Source organism: Podarcis tiliguerta, assembly GCF_965153285.1.
Source record: "Podarcis tiliguerta genome assembly, chromosome: 5".
Lineage (NCBI taxonomy): Eukaryota > Metazoa > Chordata > Lepidosauria > Squamata > Lacertidae > Podarcis > Podarcis tiliguerta.
Window position 1 is genome coordinate 27,208,698 of NC_139538.1, and position 22,248 is coordinate 27,230,945.

The 22,248-nt window shown below is 39.9% G+C and overlaps 2 protein-coding genes across 5 annotated transcripts in view; both read left to right on the forward strand.

Moving 5' to 3' along the window:
• GK5 (glycerol kinase 5) overlaps positions 1 to 5,837 on the forward strand; it is a 28,676-nt gene extending 22,839 nt beyond the window's left edge. Inside the window, exons 14-16 of the mRNA XM_083442791.1 lie at positions 152 to 211; positions 942 to 1,075; positions 3,012 to 5,837. Coding sequence (XP_083298917.1) covers positions 152 to 211; positions 942 to 1,075; positions 3,012 to 3,163 — 346 coding nt within the window. The 3' untranslated portion in view covers positions 3,164 to 5,837. The remainder of the gene's footprint in view (positions 1 to 151; positions 212 to 941; positions 1,076 to 3,011) is intronic.
• A 1,803-nt stretch (positions 5,838 to 7,640) lies between these two features.
• Positions 7,641 to 22,248, forward strand: part of TFDP2 (transcription factor Dp-2) — a 36,359-nt gene continuing 21,751 nt past the window's right edge. The window contains exons 1-6 of one of the 4 annotated variants that reach the window (XM_083442917.1): positions 7,641 to 7,908; positions 9,025 to 9,095; positions 10,562 to 10,602; positions 12,195 to 12,355; positions 16,433 to 16,645; positions 18,337 to 18,440. In XM_083442917.1, coding sequence (XP_083299043.1) covers positions 18,438 to 18,440 — 3 coding nt within the window. In that variant the 5' untranslated portion in view covers positions 7,641 to 7,908; positions 9,025 to 9,095; positions 10,562 to 10,602; ... (1 more) ...; positions 16,433 to 16,645; positions 18,337 to 18,437. The remainder of the gene's footprint in view (positions 7,909 to 9,024; positions 9,096 to 10,561; positions 10,603 to 12,194; positions 12,356 to 16,432; positions 16,646 to 18,336; positions 18,441 to 22,248) is intronic. The other 3 variants (XM_083442916.1, XM_083442915.1, XM_083442918.1) reach the window with 3 other exon arrangements.

Consider the following 22,248-nt stretch of genomic DNA (forward strand, 5'->3'; position numbering starts at 1 on the left):
AATAGCTCACTTGAAGCCCATTATGAAAACTTATGAATTACAGTATCTCACTAGTTTTGAACTGTGGTTTCTTATAACTGCATACTGAGCTTCTGAAGTTCATGTTACTTTTGTATAAATGCTTTAATTTCTATTGAATCTCTTTTGCAAGAAACAAACAGCTTTATGATACCATCACAAGAGAGATAGACTTCCCATCTACGACCATTCGGTATGTTCATGTTATCTCTAAAAATGTGTATGTGAATTTTTCTTTTATGTGGAACCATCCGTTGATTTAAGATGCCAGATAGATAGCAAAACTTCCCAGCTGCCTTTATGTTGTTGAAAACACTACAGTGAGCAGCCTTGTGACCTTTTGCATAACATTTTGGCAAATCGTAGATTTCCGATTTACATTACAGAAGTGTAGGATGTTGTTAGTCTGACGGTCCTTTTCATGGGCAAAAGATCTAAAATTGTATGGGGAATCTTTTTCAGTCTGAGGGCCACATTTCTTCATGAGAAACCTCCCAGAGGTAATGTTCCTTCCATAACAGGCGGGGTCTCTTCCAAATATGTACAGGGACAGAGCCATCCCATGTTCTTCCTCACAATACACACTCGCCATCTGTTCATTCATTCCCCTCTCCCATTTTTCTCTCCCCAGCTGCCTCCACGCCTCATCCAGCACAGCGCTTAGGCTTACAAAAATCTCCCATTGTTGTCCATGAAAACATGTTGTTTCCATGAAAACTTTTTTTGAAAAACTAATTACAGCCTTTAAAATATTTGTTTGGTTGAGGCTCCTGTTTCCTTCTGTAGAGCAAAGACATTTGGCACGACTGAGGATGGACTGGCTACCTAAACAGCATATAATCTAAATCAGACAGAATTTCCAGAATCCAAGCATTAAAAGAATATGCCTTTTTCCTTCTCCCCGCCCCCTCTCTCTCTCACAGAGCTGATGGAGGTGTCAGTAAAAATAATTTTATAATGCAGATGACGTCTGATCTGATTAACAAAACAATAAACAAGTCTGTTTGTACAGATATGTCTTGCCTTGGAGCAGCTTTTCTAGCTGGCCTTGCTGTAGGTATGTAGTATTCTGAAAAGTTGTTTTTCTCTTGCTCTTTCTCCATGTTTTCCATTTCATAACTGATTTCCGGATTGCAAACATCAGCAAGGTTTTGCCTCTAAATATTCCCAGAAGTTCATGTTCCTTATTTTTCCACCTGAATACAAACTATCTCATTGTGCTGCTACCTGCATAAATATACTCTAATTTGGATAGCAACTAAACACTGCAGATTCCACTGTGCAAAACACCTTTTCTTACCAGAGTGGGAGGTTATCAAAGAAATCACATGCAGGCATGTGAGATTTAAGTATGGGGATACACATGTGTACCTGATGTATTGTTTCGTAAAGAAATGAAGTTAGTTTAAAGCAATTTCATAGCATAAGGCTAGACTTATGTTATGTCTTGGGTTAGAGTCACCCAGTCATCTCGACCTCATCTTGAGAGATAAGTGTTGCGGGAGGGCGGTATATTTTATGGTTTCATGAAAAGCTGGACATTGTGGAGGGGAGAATCTAAAAACCGAAGCCTCCGATTCAGTTAAGCAGGACACAATGACTACTGGCCATGATAGCTATTTTCCACAGTAATGCTTTCTCAATGCCAATTGCTGGAAAGCACAGGAGGGAGAGTGCTCTTGTGCTTGGATCCTGCTTGCCGGTTTCCCCACAGGCATCACAGGACTAGGTGGGTGACTGGCCTGATTCAGCGGGTTCTTTCAACACCTTTAGGTTGATAAGGGGGAAAAATTAAACACTATGTCACCAATAAAATGCTTTGGCTCCAGTCCTATCTCCAAGGGTGGTTCCAGAGGACAGTATGACTTCTGCTCAGCCCTGCGGGAATTATCTTGCAGGAGCCTGCAGGGTTCAATCTTGTCACCTGTGCTATTCAATATCTATTTGAAGCCAGGATCTAGTGGGACCCAGCTTTATCTTTCTGTTCTGTCAGTACTGGAAGAGGTTGTGCTGGTCCTAAAGCAATGTCTGGAAGTGATAATGGTCTGGATGTGTGCCAATAAATGAAAGAGAGGTGAATATGTGGTTCTTGAGTACGGGGGTTGTCAGAACAGCCTTGTCCTTGATGGAGTTGCGTTCCCCTTGAAGGAGCACCTGCATAGTTTGGGGGTGCTCCTTGAACCATTATTGTCACTTCAGGTCCAAGCGGCCTTGGTGGCTAGGCATGCCTAGATTCATCTTTGGCTGGTGTGTCGACCAAGGCCTTCCATAAATAGGTATAGCCTGGCTATAGCCACCGATGCCCTGGTAACCTGCATGCTAGACAACTGTAACATGGCTCCACCTGGAGCTGTCCTTGAAGATCATTTGAAAATTGCAACAAGTATAAAATGTGATGGGCAGAGTGCTTATGGCAGTGGCAGCTCCGTACATGAAACTCCCATTGAAAAAAGTAACTGATTACCAGCTATTTTTCTGGGCCGAATTCAAGGTGCTTATACTTAACAGTTAAAGCCCTGAATGGACTGGGGCCCTGATAAGGAAAAATGCTTCTCCCATGCTAATTTGTCCATACCTTAAAATCAGTAATAAGGCCCACCTTGTGGTCCTTGTGCAGGATGAAATACCTGAGTACAACAGCAGGGCACTGAGTGCAACAGCACTGTCCCCACTTGTGATTCCAAGCACTTAATATCCAGAGGTATACTGCTCATAGCCATTGTGGCTAGTAGCCAAAGATCTCCTTATCCTCTATAAATTTGTCTAATCCTCTTTTAAAGCCATCCAAGTTGGTGGCAATCACTACATCCCACGGGAGTTAATTCCAGCTATGCACCGTGTAAAAGCAGCATGTGATTTTGTCCGTCTGAAATCTTCCAGCATTCAGCTTCCTTGGGTGGCCCCATGATATGGTATGACGAATTCCAGATGCAACATTTATGTTTTTCAGCTTGGGAGTGATTTTTGTTTTGTTTTGTTACGTTTGTTTCTAGGATTCTGGAAGGACAAAGAGCAACTGAAACAGCTGAGGCAAACTGACATAGTTTTTAAGCCTCAAAAGGAGCCGGAGGAATACGAACCAGCCTTGAGCAACTGGGTGAAAGCTGTTCAACGTTCTCTCAGTTGGTACAGCCAGACATCATAGAAATGGGGTTATTGCAAAATGTTAAATTAATATTTTAGATTATATTTATAGGACAATGTAAACACATCTGCAGTTCTGTTTTAGAGTTCATTTCTGCTTCTTCCGTGAGGTTAATTAAAACATACCAGCTGCCCCTCTGGAAGTAACCACCTTCAAGAGACTGAATGCCAAAGTTCCCAAGGGGCGACTTCCTGTAATAGACAACTAAATGTGATGACAAAGATACCTGAATGCAAAAGTCCTAGCTGATTTTTTTGTTCTTACATTACTGTTGATGTTTTACCTTAACGCAAGAAGCTTCTATGATAAGTGGAAAGTAGCAAAAAGCACCTTGTTCTTCCAGACTTGTGATTTCATCCATGTATCCTGATCTGCAACCTAGCACAGAATGTGGCTGCTTGCCCACTGAGAGTTGCCTCGCAGTAAGAGGCACTGAGACAACTAAGCTGACCTCTGCTTTCAGTGATGATCTTCACTTCTTTGTCTGAAATTAAAGCCTGGCCACCTGGGAGAGATCAGCTGAATTCCAGATGATGTTGGAAATCAGTTAGCAATCCCCATGGTATATAGGTGAGGAAAGGTTTAGGAATCCCTGTGGCCAAAGGTAGTGATGCATTGCTGCTAATGCAGATTCTTGGGAATCCAGAGAGCCCCAGCCTTTAATTTTTTAAAATCCTATTTAGCTGCTACATTTAACCAATTACAGTTGATGTTTCCAAATCCAGAGTAGGTCAGGATTGTCTTCTGCTCTTTTTGGAAGGAATATGTCACAACTAGATCTCCCCTTACCCAGTTTAATTTTCTCTTGTGTTCATCTGTTTTACTTGCATTGTTTCAAACTCTACCACAATGATTGATTTCTATCCGCAAATACAACCTGAATATAAAATAGATAAGGTAGAGCGTATGTGAAATTGTGCTTGTGCATCTAATGTTTTTGTCAGCAGCATTTAAGCCCAAACCCAGTTTAAGAGAAGGCAAACCAACCAAGGGGGTTTTAAATAGAGTACAAGGAGTTATTCAAAGGGGAAATTGCAGTCTACTTCCAGATACAATAAATTCATGCAATAATTGTATAGTTGTTGTGTGTAATGCAGAAGTCTTTGCACAGGCTACCGCTTCTTGTTACCGGGAAATTGCACCCATACTTCATCATTGTGTCACTGGGAAAGCATTTTTCTTCCAGCTAGAATATGTATATATTTTTTGCAGATCAACCCTGTATAAAATTGTGGCCAAAGAGTTACGGATATCTGTTGGCTAGTGACAAGTCTCATGCAATTTTATGTACTCTCTAAAAACATAGGAAGTTGTCTTTCATCGAGTCAGACCATTCACCCATCTAGCTCAGCACTGCCTACCATGGCAGGCAATTGCCTTTGCAGGGTTTTAGACAGGATCCTTTCCAAGTTCCAGCTGAGAATGTTGGGGATTGAACCTGGGGCATTTTGCAGTGAAAGCAGATGTCCCTGCCATTGAGTGATGGCCCTTCTAAAGTGCTTTAATTTGGTTTTTATTTTGGGGTGGTGGTAAAATAGGCTTTATAGCAAAGTGAAACGAATCTGTGGCAGAATTTTCTCTAGGGCCAGGAAAATGAGTTGGAAGGCCACCCGCAAGGGTCATCTAGTCCAATCCCCTACAATGCAGGAATCTCATCGACAGCATCCATGACAGATTTTAGCACCTGAGCCAAACAACAGAATGGCACCCCCCACCTTCCCACCAGGGAAGAAAGGGTGAGTGAAGATCTACATCAGGAACAAAGACGGGGGGGGACTAAAGCTACACATCAGGATCTGCTGCCCCTAGGGATCCTGCTGCCTGAGGCAGGCACCTCACCTTGCCTCATGGGCAGGCTGGCACTGGCTTTCAGGTGTGCAAAGGGGATCTCCAAAGTCAGTATACTCTCCATAAAGCAGTACATATTCCATCCAGGTAGGCTGGGCTGCCGGACTGATGCCACTTTGATTCTGAAAGTCAACTATCCTTTTCATCACTCTCAAGAACTTTTCCTTTCTTTCACCTCCTACCCAAGCCTTCCCATCCCTTAGGACATGCATAAGTTTGAATGCGAGGAGAGCTCTTTGATCTTCAAAGGCATTCAGACAAATAAACACTCTTATGTCCTTCCACACCTACCATACAAATTAAAAGCACATGATCCATGCTAGTTCTGCATGACAGTGACCAACTTTTCATTCTAGTTAGAATTGTTAGGGAATAATTCTGGTTTATCCTGCCATTTGTCACCATGCAATGGTCTTAAGTGCCTGAATGAGAATGGGGTTCAAACTGGAAATTTTCTGTGACAATCTGTACTAATTATTTTTATCTGCCCAGAGCCAGGGCATCTTGTGAACTGTGTTGTGTATTTGTAAAAGGTTTTATTTTTATACTGGTCAGTTACAGGTGTGCACTTGTTCCTTATTATGGACTATTGTACATGGGTTAACATGACTTTGTGTATGTGTCTATACACATTTGAGAAACCCAGACTATGCAATATGTGTACACAAGAACTGAAGGTTTATGGAATATTTCTTCATATTGTAGGCCAGTTCTATGGCAGAATGTTTACTTATAAACTGTTACTCAGCTGACTGTCTCTACCTTGCAGAGATACTAATAAGATTTCTAATTCATTAATAAAATCTTATTGCACTGCTCTGAAAAAGTGGAGATTGACTTTTTAAAAAATTATTAAGTTTCAACATTTTTAGCCTATATAATCAAATCACATCTTTTTTCTTATTTTTGTCAACTTCCCACCCCATTTTCTTTCTTGTTGTTTCCCCCCTTCTGCTGCACCCTATCAAAAAATGGAGATTGTCAATATTTGTCCCCACTGTCTGTGTTTGAGACCTCTGTAATAGTTTCAAAGTTATGAACCATATGAAGAATTAAAATTTGGATATATAACTACATATATAATGTACTAGTTCACCAGTCTTTTAGTGTATTTGTTCCAAAAAGTGTTCCCCCTTGTCATGAAAATGACAACCCCCAATGGGAGTTGGTTCAGGCTGAGAAGGGGGAACTTGCTGGTTAATTGCTTAGAGCCATTGTTGGACTCACCAAGTATCCAGTTCCATAAACAAGATACATTTTTTTTTACAATCAAGTGTGGTTATTTGGTCTAAAAACACCTTCCTTTCCCCTTCATAATATTTTGTTTCTCTCATACATTAACCCTTTCTGCCTGGAGAGATATACTACACAGAACAGTATTTCCTTTTCCACTGGTTTTATTTCACACTGAAGATGCCCTAGGCTGCAGCTTAGAAGACTTAAATAAGGAGAGGCCATAATTCCTCAGTGTTGCAGCACTTATGGTAACTACACTCGCAAGCAAATAACTATAGGGGTATCAATCACAACTTGGAATATATTTTCACCTTTGGGAAGCAAAGAGTTCCTCTCCTTGGTCAAGTGTCTAAACCTGCAGTGAGGAACAAAGTCCAATATCATCTGGTGGACCATAACTCCCATCAGCCAGAGCCATAGGGAGGGAGTTGTAGCCTAGCAGCAACCTCTGGAAGGTCAGAGGTTCTCCACTCCAAGTCTAGAGGGCTGGAGGGCTATGTTTGGCACCTGGGCTTGTGGTTCCCCACTCTTAGTAGTGCAAGAGCCAATTTTTGACAGGGTAACTATGCAATCCTACACCAAATAGGGTGGTTTGAACCTTAGATGCAGAAACTTAGTATTTTTTTCCTATTATCAGCAGCCTGAATAACAATAGCCCAATACTGGAAACAACCTATAGAAATCCCCACTGAAACCTAGGTAAATAATATTTGGAATGTGGCTCTATCCTTGCCATAGAAGGCAATGTGACTCTATCACTTGCCATAGAAGGGTAATTAAAGCCACTTCAAAGATAGGCACTTTTGGCGAGACACAGCTTGCATTCATTTCCTTTATAAACAACCCTATTGAAGGATACAGTGGTTACCCAGACCTCTTTGCTGGTGGCGAAGGGGCCGCCCATATCTGTTCAAGCTTCAGGGCCCCCAAAATATAGGTCCGCCGCTGCTCGAGAGGCACCTGAATTTAGAGAGAGCAAACGGACAAAGCACTTTCCAGAATATATAGTCGATTCCTGCCGATGGCAATTCAAAGGAACTTAACCTCCCTGAAATAAATGAGAATTACTTCTGGGGAAACGCCAATAGGGATTTTAGCGATAAATACCTGCACAGTTTTCAGATTCAAGAATAATTTGTGGGCAGCACAATTTGAAAGGGTGATTATGGGGTGGTGGGCTGCGATTCAAATGGCCTGCTTCGCAGCTGCCGTAACTTTCTCTTCTGGATGCCAATGCCAATGCAGCCACAGCCTTATCAACCTAGACTGATGGGCGGAATTAGCAGCTCCCAAACATTTCCCAGTGGTGGGGGCGGGGCTTCCGACGACACGCCCCCTTCTCCCTCCCCGTCCCCGCAAGTTGCCTTAAGGGCCGTTCCAGAACTTGAGCCCCGCCCCTTCCCTCTTGCCCGTCCGCTTCCGAGTGGCGGCGCCGATTGTGTACACACAGCCACGGGGACCAATGAGAGCCCGGAGACGCCAGGCTCCGCGCGGACGCGTCGACCAATGGGCGAGCCGGGTCGCCAGACGCCGCCAAGCTTGTGCGGGGGAGAGAGAGCGATAGCGAAGCTGACAGAGGCGACTGTTGGGGCTGCTGAGGGAGAGGCGAGGCGGGCCGGCCGGCTGGGCTGTAGAGCGACCAGAGGCGGCAGCTGAGGCCGGTAAGAGCCATTAAGGTCCGACGACGACGGCGGGACTTACCGGGTCTTTTATTTTCTTTTTTAATGGAGGTGTGGTGCTAAGGCTGCCCTGCCCCCCCCCCGGACCGCGCACTCCTTTCACCTCAGAAACCGGCGTCGGTGTTTTGCAGACGGCCGTTAGGCCCCGACGCTTCTCTCGTGGTCTTGAGGCCGGGAGGGTGAGGAGAGCCGGGTCGTGCTCTTTGCCGTCGCCGCCGAGGGCGCTCTCCCTTATTACTGAGAGAGAGCTCCGTTGGTGGAACATGAGGCTCCTTGAGGTTGTGGGTTCGAAACCCACGCTGGGCAGAAGGTGCCTGCATTGCAGGGGGGTTGGGCTAGATGACCTTCGTGCTCCCTTCCCAACTCTGCAATTCTGTGATTAATTCTGTTGCCGGGGAGCTTTATCTCCCCCCCCCCCACTTCCGCGTCTCCTCCTCTTCCTCCAGCCTTGCGAATGTGCTTCCCCTGGCCGGAGGTGGGGAAGGGGGCGCGCTCTCTCCTCGGACCCCTGCAGCCCTTCCACGCACAGCCTGTCCTCGCCTCCCTCGGATGCCCGTTTGGATCCACGAGGCCTCCAGAGCGGTGCTGCCCAACCCTGGCGGTCGCGGGATCCTTGGGCACTACTGCTGTGACTTGGGAAGTGCGCACTCGGCGCTCTGGGCACCCCCTCCCCCCACCCACCCAGCCCACCGGCGGTAAACAGATGGCCAGAGCCTGATTATTGTTTCCTGCGAGGCTTGTAATCCTGAAGGGCTGGGATCGGAGGTGCAACTGCCTTGGTATAGGTAACTTGGTGAAATGAAGAACGTTGCATGAATCCATGAATAAAATGGCTGTGGCTATAGGCTGCTGAGCTTTCCTCCGCCACCCCATGGGGTGCAGAGGCTTGTTGCACACACCCTGCCCCCCAATTTGGGACTTGATTTTTTTTTAAATTACGCTTCGCACCAGCTTCCTTTATTTTGCCTTGTGCCAACTTGTGACGGAAGTTGGTGCAATAAGGGCTACTTAACTGCTTTAACTGTTTAGAGCCCCGATTCTAAATATGCCTGCTTCAGGAATGTGTTTCTGTGTTCACTGTGGCCTAACTTTGTTTAGGGTGGAAGTGTGCTCACATATGTTTTACTCAGAAGTAAATTCCACTGATTTCAATGAAGTTTAACTCCCAGGTAAACATATGCTAGATTATTTATTTATTTATATATTTTTTAAAAAAATTCATCTCAAGATCTCGGGGCTTGGCCAAAATATTTATGCAAACCATGTACCATTAAAAAAATGGTATTGTGCAAATATTAAATAAAGTACATTAAATCTATGCAAAATACACTAATAGAAGGGTAAAATACTTGTCATTATTTCAAACTGACCTTACCAAGCCAAAACACTCTTATCTATGTTTTGAATAAAAATCCAGGAGCAGCTGAAATGAGATAGTGAAGTAATGTCTGTAGCTAGACATTCTTTTGTGTCTGTGTTGAAGGGAGGGTGGTAAGGGTACTGAGAAACATGATTATGTCCCAGATTTGCCATAAATTACAACCTCAGGCAGACAGAACTGTTTGTTACTAACCTGGGGTAGCGCATGCATGGTGTTGAAATTCCAGGACTGACATTTCTAGTGTTTGTCTTATCAACTGCTACATTTTAACTTCTCACATACAGAAAAACACAATTATGTCCCCACCTAAAGGTAAAGCTGGCCCATAAATACTGTAATAAGTATTAACTTGTCAGTGTTTATACACCAGTTGATTAGTTGTTACTGACAACTGTTTAATCTATAACAGACATATTTAGGGTCTATAGAAAATATTAAGCTGAAAATATGCAAACTCACACTACAGGCTAGCTACATGTTTTATTTCAGTTGCAGCAGAAATAGGGTAGACAAAAACCTTGCACTTCCATTTTATGCTCCATTGGAAGCTGTGTGATAGCAGTTAAATGGAGGGGTAAAACTGCACTTTGAAATCAACTTCAAAAGTTATTTTGTACAAAACAAGAAAAGCTCATAACAGATGGTGGGGTCACTTTGGGTGACTTCTTGAACTGTTAAATTCTGTAAGGTTGGAAGGGTGCCGTTATTGATATTGAAACAATTTATTCTCTGGTAAATTTCCAACAGTTCTTCAGCAAATATATTCTAATGACCTATTTTGCATGCAATGCCAAGTTATGGTTTGTTTAACTAACCTTGGGTTAACCACAAGTTGTTCCACAGATGACCAAACAAAGTATGCCTTGTGTCGTGAAAGCTTGGCTGGTTTTCATAGTACTGTAGAGTCAATTACTAGAGGCTTGCTGTCACCACTGATTAAGCAAGCCTCCCTTTTTACTGAAAAAATGGTATCACTTTAAGGCTTCTGACAGTTGCTTGTCAGACCTGCCCCAGACCTGAGCCACATATGGTATGAGGTGCAAGGCTGGTGGTTGTAGTTTGAGGGAAATGGTCTTTCAGGCTAAATTGGGACCTGGGCCAATGTAAGCCCAAAGTCTGATGGTTCTCCATCCCTGGCCTTTGACTATCAGCCGAGTTGTTCAATGGAAGGCTGATTTTGCTCTGCAATTCAAGTCTTCTGTCTCTCTCACACACTCTAAAATTTCACTGTTCCTTTTTTCTCTCTCTTCTCAGCTGAAGAGAGATTGTTATGATGGCTGCGTTCATTTATGAAGGTAAGCTGTGTGTCTAAGAGATGTGCATCAACCACAAGATTTGTTTTTGGACCCTGATTTGAAAGACTGGCCACTTCAGTTCAAAACCCTTCAGGTTCTGTCTGATTTGACTTGGGGTCCAGATATGAATTGAAGTTCGGAAAAATGAAGCTTCCCACCTCCAGTTCTGTAAATTGTCAGAATCTCTGTTTTCATGCTGGAGGACCTTTACAAGTAAAACAGGAGGGGGTAGTATTGGCAGAGGAATCCATTTATTATTAATTTAAGAAATTTTCATACCACTTTACATGAATAAAATTCTTCCAATCCTGTTTCATTGAAAATATTACCGCTAACATTTTTTTTAAAAAATCTCACCCCAGTATGTGTCTGTCCTTTACCAGATGATACTAGCCTATATTTCATATTTCAAATTAGAGAAATATATGGACCATGATTGTAGAATTATGGTCTGATCAGACAGTTTGGAAATCTTATTTCAGATCGTTACTAGAGCTTTCAGACTGCTTTAGTGGGCAGAGGTCAAGTTTCACTTTCCATCAGTCTTATCTTCTCAGTGTGCTTTACAGCAGAGTCTTTTTGCACATTAAAGGCTAACAAATATATTATACTATAAGCTGCAGCTCCCATAATCAGATGCATAAATGTTATCATGAGTCACAGTTATATAAGCACATGGCTTGTGGGGGAACTGCTTCCCCTTGGAAATTAGATATGCATGGACCTTACTAAGGTTTTGGCATATGTTAGAAACATAACTCTTCATCCAGGTCTTCCCCAACCACTAGTATTGGTCTGGCACATCCCATCATTTATCTGCTGTGGATACTGCAATTTTAAAAGTTTTGAGTTCTATTATTTTATTGATAAATTGCTTTGGATAACTTTTAATATAAAATGGTAGATAAATATTTTTTATTAAAAAATCTAAACAGTGAAGTCAGAGGTAGATGGAATGTAAGAAGTACAGAGTCAGTGATTAACAGTGGTCATTTGTAAAAGAGTTGCTTATAACATATCCTGGCATTGAAAAGCCAATTAATGCATGCAGTGTGGTCAGAATTCATTGTCTCAATTTAGTCCAATTAGTGATAACAGTGAACCTCTTGATGAGTTGTAATTCAGGAGCTTCCTGTTGTATTCTTCCTTTCAAGTAACTTTGTTCAAGGTGGCTTAAGGTATCTTTCCTGCGTTCTTTTATTTATAAATTAAAATGTTCTGATTTCTGAGTAAATGGAACACAATATTTATACTGCTGGCATACAGTAAGAATTCAAAAAGTGGTATTTTTTTGTTTAGTTGAGAATGAGAGAGGAGAGCACCATCTTGATATTTCTGCACCATCATGTGCAACTTAGAAACTGCTTGCCTCTTGGAAAGTGAGAATTGCTGTAGTAGTCATAACAAAGTAAGCTCTTGCTGCACATGCAGTTCTTTCTCACATGCTAGCGTCACTACTTTGAATTTTAGCCAAAGTATAGTGTTTCAAGGAAAGTTATTATAAATCTTTGTGCAGTTAGAAAGTTTATTGGGGAAATTAATATATATTATACAGGAGACCATCTTATCAGAGCATCCTTTTGCTATTCTAGATATCCACTTGTAAATGGAGTGCTTCTGCATTTGACTGCTCATGTCTGGCACCGTCTCAAGTTTCCTCTGAATAGTAACAAAGACTGGAGACTTGGTACTGCAGTAAAAGGCATGCTTCCTTAGTCCAGGGAATATATCGTTTTGGTTTCGGTCTTCCTGGGTAAGTATTTTTACCTAATGCATTGGATACTTTTTACCTTTTTACTTTTTACCTGTTTTAAGAGTTGAACATAATGTGCTCAATAAATCATTCCTGAAAGTTTACACAGGAAAAGAGCAGTATGCTGGGGGAGGGGTGAAGTTACTACAGTTTGTCACTTAGAGATTCAGAATTGGAATATGTCATCTTCATCCTAATAATGTGGGCTAAATCAGTTTTTGTAAATAAAAAGTGCTGGGTATGGCACTATGTAAAAACCTCTCAAAATAGTTATGCCTTAAATTTTTTATTTTAAATTAAATAAAACATTTGGCAATTTAAGATTTTTCATTGAGGGGAAAGTGAGCATAGTAAAAACGCTGCCAGCACACAGTGTGTGTTTAAAAGGAGGTTTGGAAGAAGCAATTGGAAGAAGTATCTTAATTTTAACTGGTTTGGTGGACTTGGCTAATTTGTGCTTCGAAAATATTAGCACTGACCTAGGTTGAATATTGTTGGCTCATGACACACCAGATGCCTTATAGTTTATTCCAAGACAGTGTGGGTGGCACTATTAGGCTGGAACTGATATTGTGCTGTTTTACATTATTGACAAGAAATGAGCATTAATAGGAGATGGGTTTAGTGTGCCAGTCACTGAAAATAATCCTTGATACGTGTAAAATTTGAGTAAATCTTCAATGCATTCTGTTTAGAAGAGCATGCCTTTTCTTATACAAAGCTTGGATATGCAAGTAGGCCTTCTTAAATTTAAGCATGATTGAATGATTAAAATATTTTGAATTAAAACAACTTTGCAGTTAATTGTAATTTTGTATCAATTTAAGTTTGATAAATTAGTTTGGACATTTGGTCAGTTTAAAAAAAATTGAGTCAAACATTGAGAAGTAGCATTTAAGTATTTTAAAAGTATTAACTTCATCAGAGCAGCGAAAGCCATAGCAACTTTAGTATTTATGATTATAAAAACAAATAAGACTGCTTGCAAAACAATTAGATTTTTAAAAGTGTGTTTATTTAACAAAATCTGTATATCACTTGATAGAGCAAAGGACCTCTAAGCAGCTTGCATTAGGCAATCTGAAATATTCATTAAAATACCAATTAAAAATGAACATTAAAAGCAAGTAACATATAAAAATTAAAAAATGAAATATAGGACTGAATTCAACTACCCTATTAATGTTAGTGGAAGCCAGTTCAGAGGCTTCAACTAGTACAGTGAGGCTACCTCTCCTGTAAGCTTCCCCCAAATACACTCTGGAGGGCCGGAATATCTCCCAGAATAGTGTGTGGTGGGAGGAGAGGGGAGATTGTTGCAGCAGGTAACAGAAATGTGCTATGTTGACTTCACCCCAAATTAGTCATTTTAAAACTTACTTAAATCAGATGCCTTGGTAGACTTGTTATAACAAAGCAATTTGTGGCAGGCACCAAAAGCAGTATAGAGAAGGCCTTTTTAGTGACATCCCCCCTGGGCCCCACATATGGGCTCACCTGGCATACACACTGCAATCTTTTTACCACCAGTTGAATATTTTAACTCCCCCTCCATTTTTATTGATTCTAACAGTAGTAATGGCTTTTAGTGTTTTCAGCGTTAACATATTCTCCCACCTGGTTATTTTATGGGTGTGTTATTATATGAATTGTGACTTTCCTTTCTTTATTAATAGTTTTTAAAATTGAAATACAGTACAAACTAAACCATAATATATCAATATGTGGTCTATGCAAACAAGTAAGAGGGAGGGAGGAATGGCTGTGTTTAGATGTTTAAACAAATAGATCTGTGTAAGGAGTCCATATATTGAGAGAACTTCCCACCTTTCTTGTTACAGGTCACATGCTCATGTTCTGCCAATTGAGTCATGTTCACTGTCCACTATGATTAGCACTTAAGGCAGACTTCTTCCAGTGTTAAAGTGTTAAGACATTTGCCCTGGGAGCTTTTCCTTTATTCCAATTGTTTATACAGGAAAAGGAGGTTTGCAGTGGTTTTTATAACTGAATTCTTTATATTTCAAAATATATCTATCTGTTGTTTGCTATAAGTCACTTAGAGGCGTCTGTGTAGTTGGTGCATAAATCTTAATTTATTGACTTAAAATTAATATTGTTAAAATCACTAAAAAGTTTAGGATTACTTCTTTTGTTCATTAGAAATGCATTTACTTTCAGGATAGATTTTTGATCTGCATTTCTAATCAAAATATCAGATAATTTATAAATCACATAATTTATAACAGATTAATACTCTGGACTTGAAAACTTAAAAACACAGATGAATCGTGTTGCTTCTCAAATAAAATGTTGACTGTCTGATTTTAGGGACTTGAGTAAAATCAATAATGGTGGACATTCCTATGAAAGGTAGTAACTGAGGTGGTGGTTGTCTTTAAGAAAATAATAGAGGAACAGTTAAATGAGGTACAGTAGAGTGTGTGAATAAGATAATTTATCAGAAGTTTGTGCCAGTAGTCAAGAGCCCTTAAACTTGGATAGTTTCTTATTTTAATTTTGCTATGCTGTAACTTCTGTTGCTAGAAAGTATTCTATCCTTCCAGGGCTGTTCCTAGGAGGTACAGTGCTCAGGGCATATCACATAGTATGGTATCACCATTGCCTTCCTCTCCTTCTGCCTCTGCTGCTTCACCTCTCCTTCATGGTGATGGTGGCATGCCCCAGTTTAGCTGCGTCAGCTTTTCTCCTTTTTTGCATATGCTGCTACTTGAGCAGCAGCAAGGTCCTCCTCCCTCCCAGCCTTACTCTAGGAAGGGAAGAAGTGGAGAGCCTTATCATTCATTCATTCATTCATTCTATTTCATTGCCACTTTTCACTCACATGAGTCACAAAGCGGCTTACATACAATAAATAGCAACATAGTAGAATATCACAATTACAACATAAATCATATTAAATAATTAACAAATCATCAGTAAAACAGCCACCTTCTTTAAAACACTATTAACAAAACAACTTATATTATAAAATTCACCAGGTGCATGAGAGGTGAAAGGATCAGCTAGGCAGCACAGCTGCTGCCTGTCTCCACGGGCACAAGTCTTGGGTATGGTCACCCCAATTCTCATACAGACAGATCAGGTAGCCCTGCATTGTCTCCTCCATTCTGATGCTACAACCTTTAGGCATAGATTGTAATTGTACTATTGTCTTTATTATTATTTTTACACACAAATTATTTTTGATGAAGAAGTGTTTTTGTTTTCCCTGCAGGTCATTATTATTTACTAACATAATAGAATTTAAATATATATATTAAATTATGCTGTTTGTGTTCTTGTTCTGTGAACTAGTTTCTCAGACAACTGAAAACGGAAAAAAAAGGCTCTCATCTTTTTAAAGATATAGTGGGTGATTCCTTTGAGTTACTCTGGTCTGTATGCATGCCTTAAACAGTTGCATTTAATCAGATTCCTCCCCCCTCCCCTTCTGCATCCTTCGTCAAACTATTCATGCCATGCTCATTTCTCTCTCTTTTTTGGTACACTTTCAGGAGTTCTGACGTAGGCTTTAAGACACAAGATTGATTTTTCTCTCTTTAGTTTTTTGACCTTTTGCTTTTATTCATTCTTTCAGTGCTTGTTGTTTTTCATGCCTGCTTCTTTATACTTCATGAGGATTTCTGGAGATAGCTCTGGGAGGTGATAGTGTTTCCATGACTTTCTGTTTCCCTATGGTCTGATGTTACAGGTTAACTGCTGCCTGGCTAAAGCTTCCTTTTTATAGCTCACAAGGAACGTCTAGATACTAAGGAACTGTTAGATCTAAATTTTGGGTGAGATTTTATATCAGAATAATGTCTGCATACAATTACTTTCCTCTTACAAATCCTATTACAGAAGGTTTGTAGTGAGGCCTGTACCAACTGATTAAATAAATCTTAGATTCAAAGGCAAAGTGGCTGGCAAGTGTGTGTCCTTCGTTAGGGTAAAATGGAAAATCTATTCATAATAATACCATGTGTGGTGTTGGTTTAACATTCTATAGAAAACATGGCTTTCAGCATTTATTGAAGACATTTGTGTTCACCAATAAAACTTCTCTTAAACCAGGTGCTTCTGCTTGACATACTGGGATCATGTTATATTGAATTTATGACCTTCTGGTAATTTCATGGCAAAAGACTGGTAACCTAAATAAAGAATTGACCTCATATCAGAATAGCGAACAGAGAATCAACAACTAAAGAACTGTTTCCTACAATGGATTACATACCCTTTCTAAATAGTGAAGTAACAAGGACAAGCATAGAAAGCCTGTGAAAGGTAAACAGATCCAATTTTTAACTACTGCTGCAACTGTCTTCAAGAGAGATACTGTTTAATATGATATGTACGCTACACACGCTTAGTCAACAGACTGGTTTGCAGAGTTCCAAGTATGATACATTAGTTATGTTTTGCTAAGACTAAAGAACATTGAATATTCTATTGCAATCAGAGCAGAATTGCTGTAAAACTTCAAGTGAGATCTATTATTGTTATTATATTTATATCCTGCCTTTTCCCCATACTGAAACTAAGAAGGGTCTGTTAAAATAAGGTCAGGAGAAATATATTCTGGTCAGATAGCAATCAATAGAATTAAAATTAGAACGTGTTACCAAATTGCTCTTTGCATTTCATTATGCCTTCCTGAGTTTTTTTTATTTTTATCAGAGGAATAATTTCACAGTATGTTAGCCAAATAGCTCATATTTTTAAATCACTTCTCCCCTCCCAATCCAACTAGGAAATACAGTATACATTGACTCCTAATTGGATGACAAATCATAAGTTCAGATGGGCATTGGTGTGCTTCATTTATTCAGTCTACTTGTTGAAGTTGCACATACACAGCCCTGATCAGATAATTGGTGATTGTGCCAAGATAAGTTGGGTTTTGGGGAAGGTATGGTTTGTACTGAAATTGTTTATGTTGCAGTGTAACTCCCTGTATAAGCTTGCCTCTTGCTGAAACAACATTGTTTTGCTCCCATGTGTGAAAGTAACTGTGCCCTGATTATAGGTAAAACTTTGGTACTGGGCACCCTTAATGCTCTCCTTTGAAAAGGAAGTCTACCTTTACTTTTCATTAGGGTATTTGCTTTGAATGGGTAAGATGTGAAATGCAGTGATTATTGCTCTGTGCAATATCTTTGAAAATGATAAGTATCTTTAAGTTTTCAAACGCAGAGGTTTCCTAAAGTTGTGCCTGTTCCTTTATGCCTTTATGTCTTGAATGGGAGGAAAAGAAATTGTGTTCAGATAATGTGAATCTCCTTGCCCTTGTCTTCTCAAACAATAGGGACTGAACCAAATGTCTGCCAGAACAGATGGAGCTGGCATGAGTGGAATCTCCCAATAATTATGAATGCATGAGTATACTCCTGCCTCAGGTGGTCTGCAACAAATGAAGAATATAAGCACCACTTATCATTGCCAGAAAGAACCATTTTCTTATGTTTGTTTTCCTCTTCCCTCATGATTGATTTCAGTTAGATTGTGAGCCTGCAGACAGGGGTTGTTTAATCTTTTAGCCTTTGTTCATTGCTTAGAAAATGGTAGTCATGTTAGGAACATGCTACTTAACATTTCTAGAGCCACTGAGTTCCATGAGGCAGTGCTCATTGTCTTTGGGTTTTTTTGAACCAGTGTTATGAATCAATAGCTAACGTTGAGTTTGAATGTGTGAAAACAATTGCCCCTCTGCTCAGCTGCAAAGCTCACTAGGTGGTATAGGGCAAGTCCCTATATCTTCCTCACCTGCCTCACAGAGATGTGAGGGTAAACTTACTTTCTGTACTCCTTGAGGGAAAACTAGGATTTAAATTAAAAATACACAATGCCTTTCTCATTTCTTACAATGTGTCTGTTTCCTTAACAGCATTGTTACTGGCATGCTTACATGGCAAAATTGTTTCCATAGCCATGCTGTTTTCTCTGTAGAAATAATACTGATGGTTTTCCTTTTTTAGAAAATATTTCCATAATTGCACTACCAGTGTATACCATCAACTCACCATCTAAGAGTTTGCCAAAAACATTTGCACCAATAAATGTGAATGTTGGACCCCAAATGGTAAGTACTGTTTTTCTTTCACAGCATTGCACCGTAGAAACTCATGCCAGATTTCCTTCCCAACTGACAGCGTACCAGTACTCTTTCTTATGAATAATGTTTGGTTTATTTTTGAAAAACAAACAACTAGTTGTAAGCATTAGTTGCTAGTAAAAGTTTAGGATTCTGAATAGAGAACATCTTAATTGGTGCTTAATGAAACATTGGTTTCTAGGCATGCCATGTTGAAACACTATTTTGAAAGCGCTGGTATGACTGCTATTAATAAATGCAGTTCTGCTGATGTTCTGGAATGATACTGAGCTTGTTGTGCAGTCACACTTAGTGGTTAAACTGAGAAACAGTTACACAATATTTCCTGCTACTCCCTTGCAATAGTTTCCTTACTTAGTGTAAACAAATGTCCATTGTATGCTTGATTCTTGGCAAAAATCTGGCTTTTAACAAATAAAGTTAATTGGTTTAGTTCCACTTGTAGAAACAAGAGCAAAGAAATAATACACATGACTTTTTTTATTCCACTGAACACTTCTTTCTGTATAGCACAAAATATTGATCCATGTCTCCCCTGCAATTACCAGTCTATTACTAGATTAATTTATCTTTTGGTAGTAGAACCAGCATGTCACTAGCAGAATTTTTAGCACCTGTCTCTATAAAACTGCATTGCGCGGTAGAACTTGCTAATATTTGAAGTTTATTATGCAATAATATGCTAAATGCATCTTATGCTGTCACTTCCACTCTGATATTGTTGGGCAACTTACAGGCTACTTTTCTGCAGTTTGATTGTCATACTCCTAAGTTCATAGTCCTTTGTCATTTAACCTAAATCACATTAATGACTAAATATGCTACTATGCTTAAGCATTTATTTTAAAGAAAAAATGTGGTGCTCATGCATGCTGTCCATAATTCTTAAAGATCTGATTGGGCATCAAATCAAGATTTCCTTTTGTTATCCAAGAATGCACATCAATTACCTCAATCAGTGAATCATCCTAGCAGATGGAATTGGCAATTTTTTAGACCAGACATTTTTAGCAACTAAAGCCCATAAAAGTGCAAGTTGCTAGCTTTTACAACGGTTGTGGTGTGACGTGGAGAAAAGATATAAGTTAATATGTACTATGGTTGGCTGTTCAGGTGTGTGCTTCTCTGACTGAGGCTCAAAACAGTTTGATGGATTTGGTTAAGAACTTCACTTAACCCAGATCCTGTCTTTGTAGTGAACTGCAAGAGTTGTCCAGCTGCAACTGGCAGCTAATTTGGAGTTTATAGTTCCTGAATGTGCAGTATGGTGCAGAAAATAATTATATCCTGCTTTTTTAATACTTGTCACCTTAGCCCTGAGTTTACGGTGATATTTAGGTTACCAAAACTAATAAAGGCATTCCTGTATGGTAAATTGCAGGAAAGTTGAAATTATTTTTAATTTATATACAGATCAATGCCAAAATAGGCTTCTAAGTTGTTTACATGTAACCACACAGCATTAAAATAAAAACATCCATAATTAAAATACATAATGATCCCATTAAAACAGAAGGCCTGGGTCAAAATAGCAAGGAAATGCCGCTGTAAACAGGTGCAGTTTCAAAATATACAGGATGTCAATACAGATGGGGTGTCTTGGTGTTTAGCAAGGTGTGTGTTCAGTAACACTAATACCACCATTGTAAAAGACCACCACCTCAAGCCAATAATCATTAGGCCATGTCAGAACTGAATAGGTTTGGTTTGTTAATTGTTGTTCCCTTACTGGGCAGCGGAGGGGAAGTAGGTTTTTCATGTTACATATTCAAAGTTTCTAATTCTGCTGAAAGATACATCTTGTTTTCAGCATATAATTTTATACTAGTGACCTTGAATGCCAGTTTTAAAACCTAAAATGTTACGCGATAATAGGAAACTTTGAAGGTAGCTGCAGCTATCTTGTCTTTGAATAATACATATTCAACTGAAAATTTAGTGGCATTAAACTATGAACTCTGGTACAGTATCAAAAGACTGCTATTTCTGGAGAGGAGGGAGAGGGTCTCATCCCTTCAGATATGCTGGGCTTCTGAAGCACCTTGCATTAGTCAGCATCATTGGAAGACCCTGTGTTCTAGTCTTATGTGATAAGGAGAAAAACCAATCCACTTTCTGCACACCATGCATAATCTTACACATCTCCAATATGTCACCCCTCACTTGCCATGTTTTTAACTAAAAGGGCCCAGACATTATAGCAATTCTTGATAGGGGTCTAGCTTCAGCCCTTGATCATCTTAGTTGCCCATTTCTAGTTCTACAAGGTTGAGGCATGTCACCCAGAAGTGTACACAGTATTTCAAGTGGTATGACAGCATAGATTAATATGAAAGCATATGACATTGATAGACTTATTTTCAGTCATTTTCCTAGTGATCTGTAACATTGAATTTGCCTTTTCACAGATGCCACACACTGGGCTGCCACATTAACTGATCTATCTACCACTAACGCAACATGAGACACTCAGTGCCATGTAATGGATAGCCCCCACACCGCTGCTGGATTTCCATCTTCACAACTGTTTTTTGTTTGCTTGGGAAACTGAAAGCCAAGACTACATTTTTTGTTGATGAGATACTCCCCTGCCCCACTAGCTAGGTCTGCCCTATCTGATGCATCAGTGTAGGACTGTAGGTTAGTTTCTATCTACTTTCCTAACTTGGAATTAGTCTAAGACCCAGACTTCCATCCTCTGCTTCTGTTACCCTCTCCCCATTTTGTAAGCATAAAAACTCAAGATGTCCTTGTTGGGCTGTTTTGGTATATATTTTGCATTTGAGGAATCCTATTAGTATGAAAAAGCTGCTGCTTTTTTGATGACTGTTCTGTTCAAGGAAACTGGTGCAGGGACAGGGGAGAGACCTGCAACATAATGTGTACATCTTTGTGACTCCTCTGCCTCTCTTTTATCTCAGTCATTCACCAATAGTTGTGGAGTCGTCCTCCTCTTCTCCCTAGTGCAGTCATTTTTGAGGCCTGCAGCAAAATGTGTTGTATGGGGTGTTTCTACCCTCTTTGGGCACCAATAGTATATTTCATTGAGTTACAGAGGACTTGTATACTTCTCCTCATGTGCCAGTTTCTCTCTTATTTTCATTTAAAATTATCATAGCCCAGCATAGGAGAAAGAGAGCTTGTAAGTGGCATGCTCCCAATCTTCTGAGCACAGTTAGAAGATTGGAGGTGTTACATCTTAACTGGTTTTATAGTAAGCTGGCATTGCCTGGCTCAAACAGGGTGAAGTTCAAAATGGTTTTGTCTACTTTTGTTCTGGTTTTTGGGTGAGCACTTTCAAGCAGTTAACCCTATTGTCTGCATTTTTAAAAAATTTACAGTAGATGGCAGTAGAGTAGAATTAAAAGATACTGCATCTAGAAACTAACCACTATTCTTGTATTCAAATAAAATACAAAATGTAGCGTTCTTAGTCTGTAGACTGTTGCTTGACACAGACTGTAGTGATGGTATAGTTAGTACTGTAATACCAAATATTTAATATTTCAATCAATAATACTTAATCTTGAAATAGGAAAGCTTTGTGTGCTGTTTGCAGGCATGAACACTAGAATTTTTAAAAAAAATATTATTAGCACTTCTGAGCCATGGTTTAAAGGGGCAAGATTTGTGACAACAGCTGTATAGTATACCAATGTAAGGGTGTGTTAATATGTTCATTTCTGAACTATTCATAGATGTGTGTCTGCAAGACCAGGGTGTGTACATTTGCAACTCTGCACGGCATTGTAGAGCTGCAGAAGTGGCTTCATAG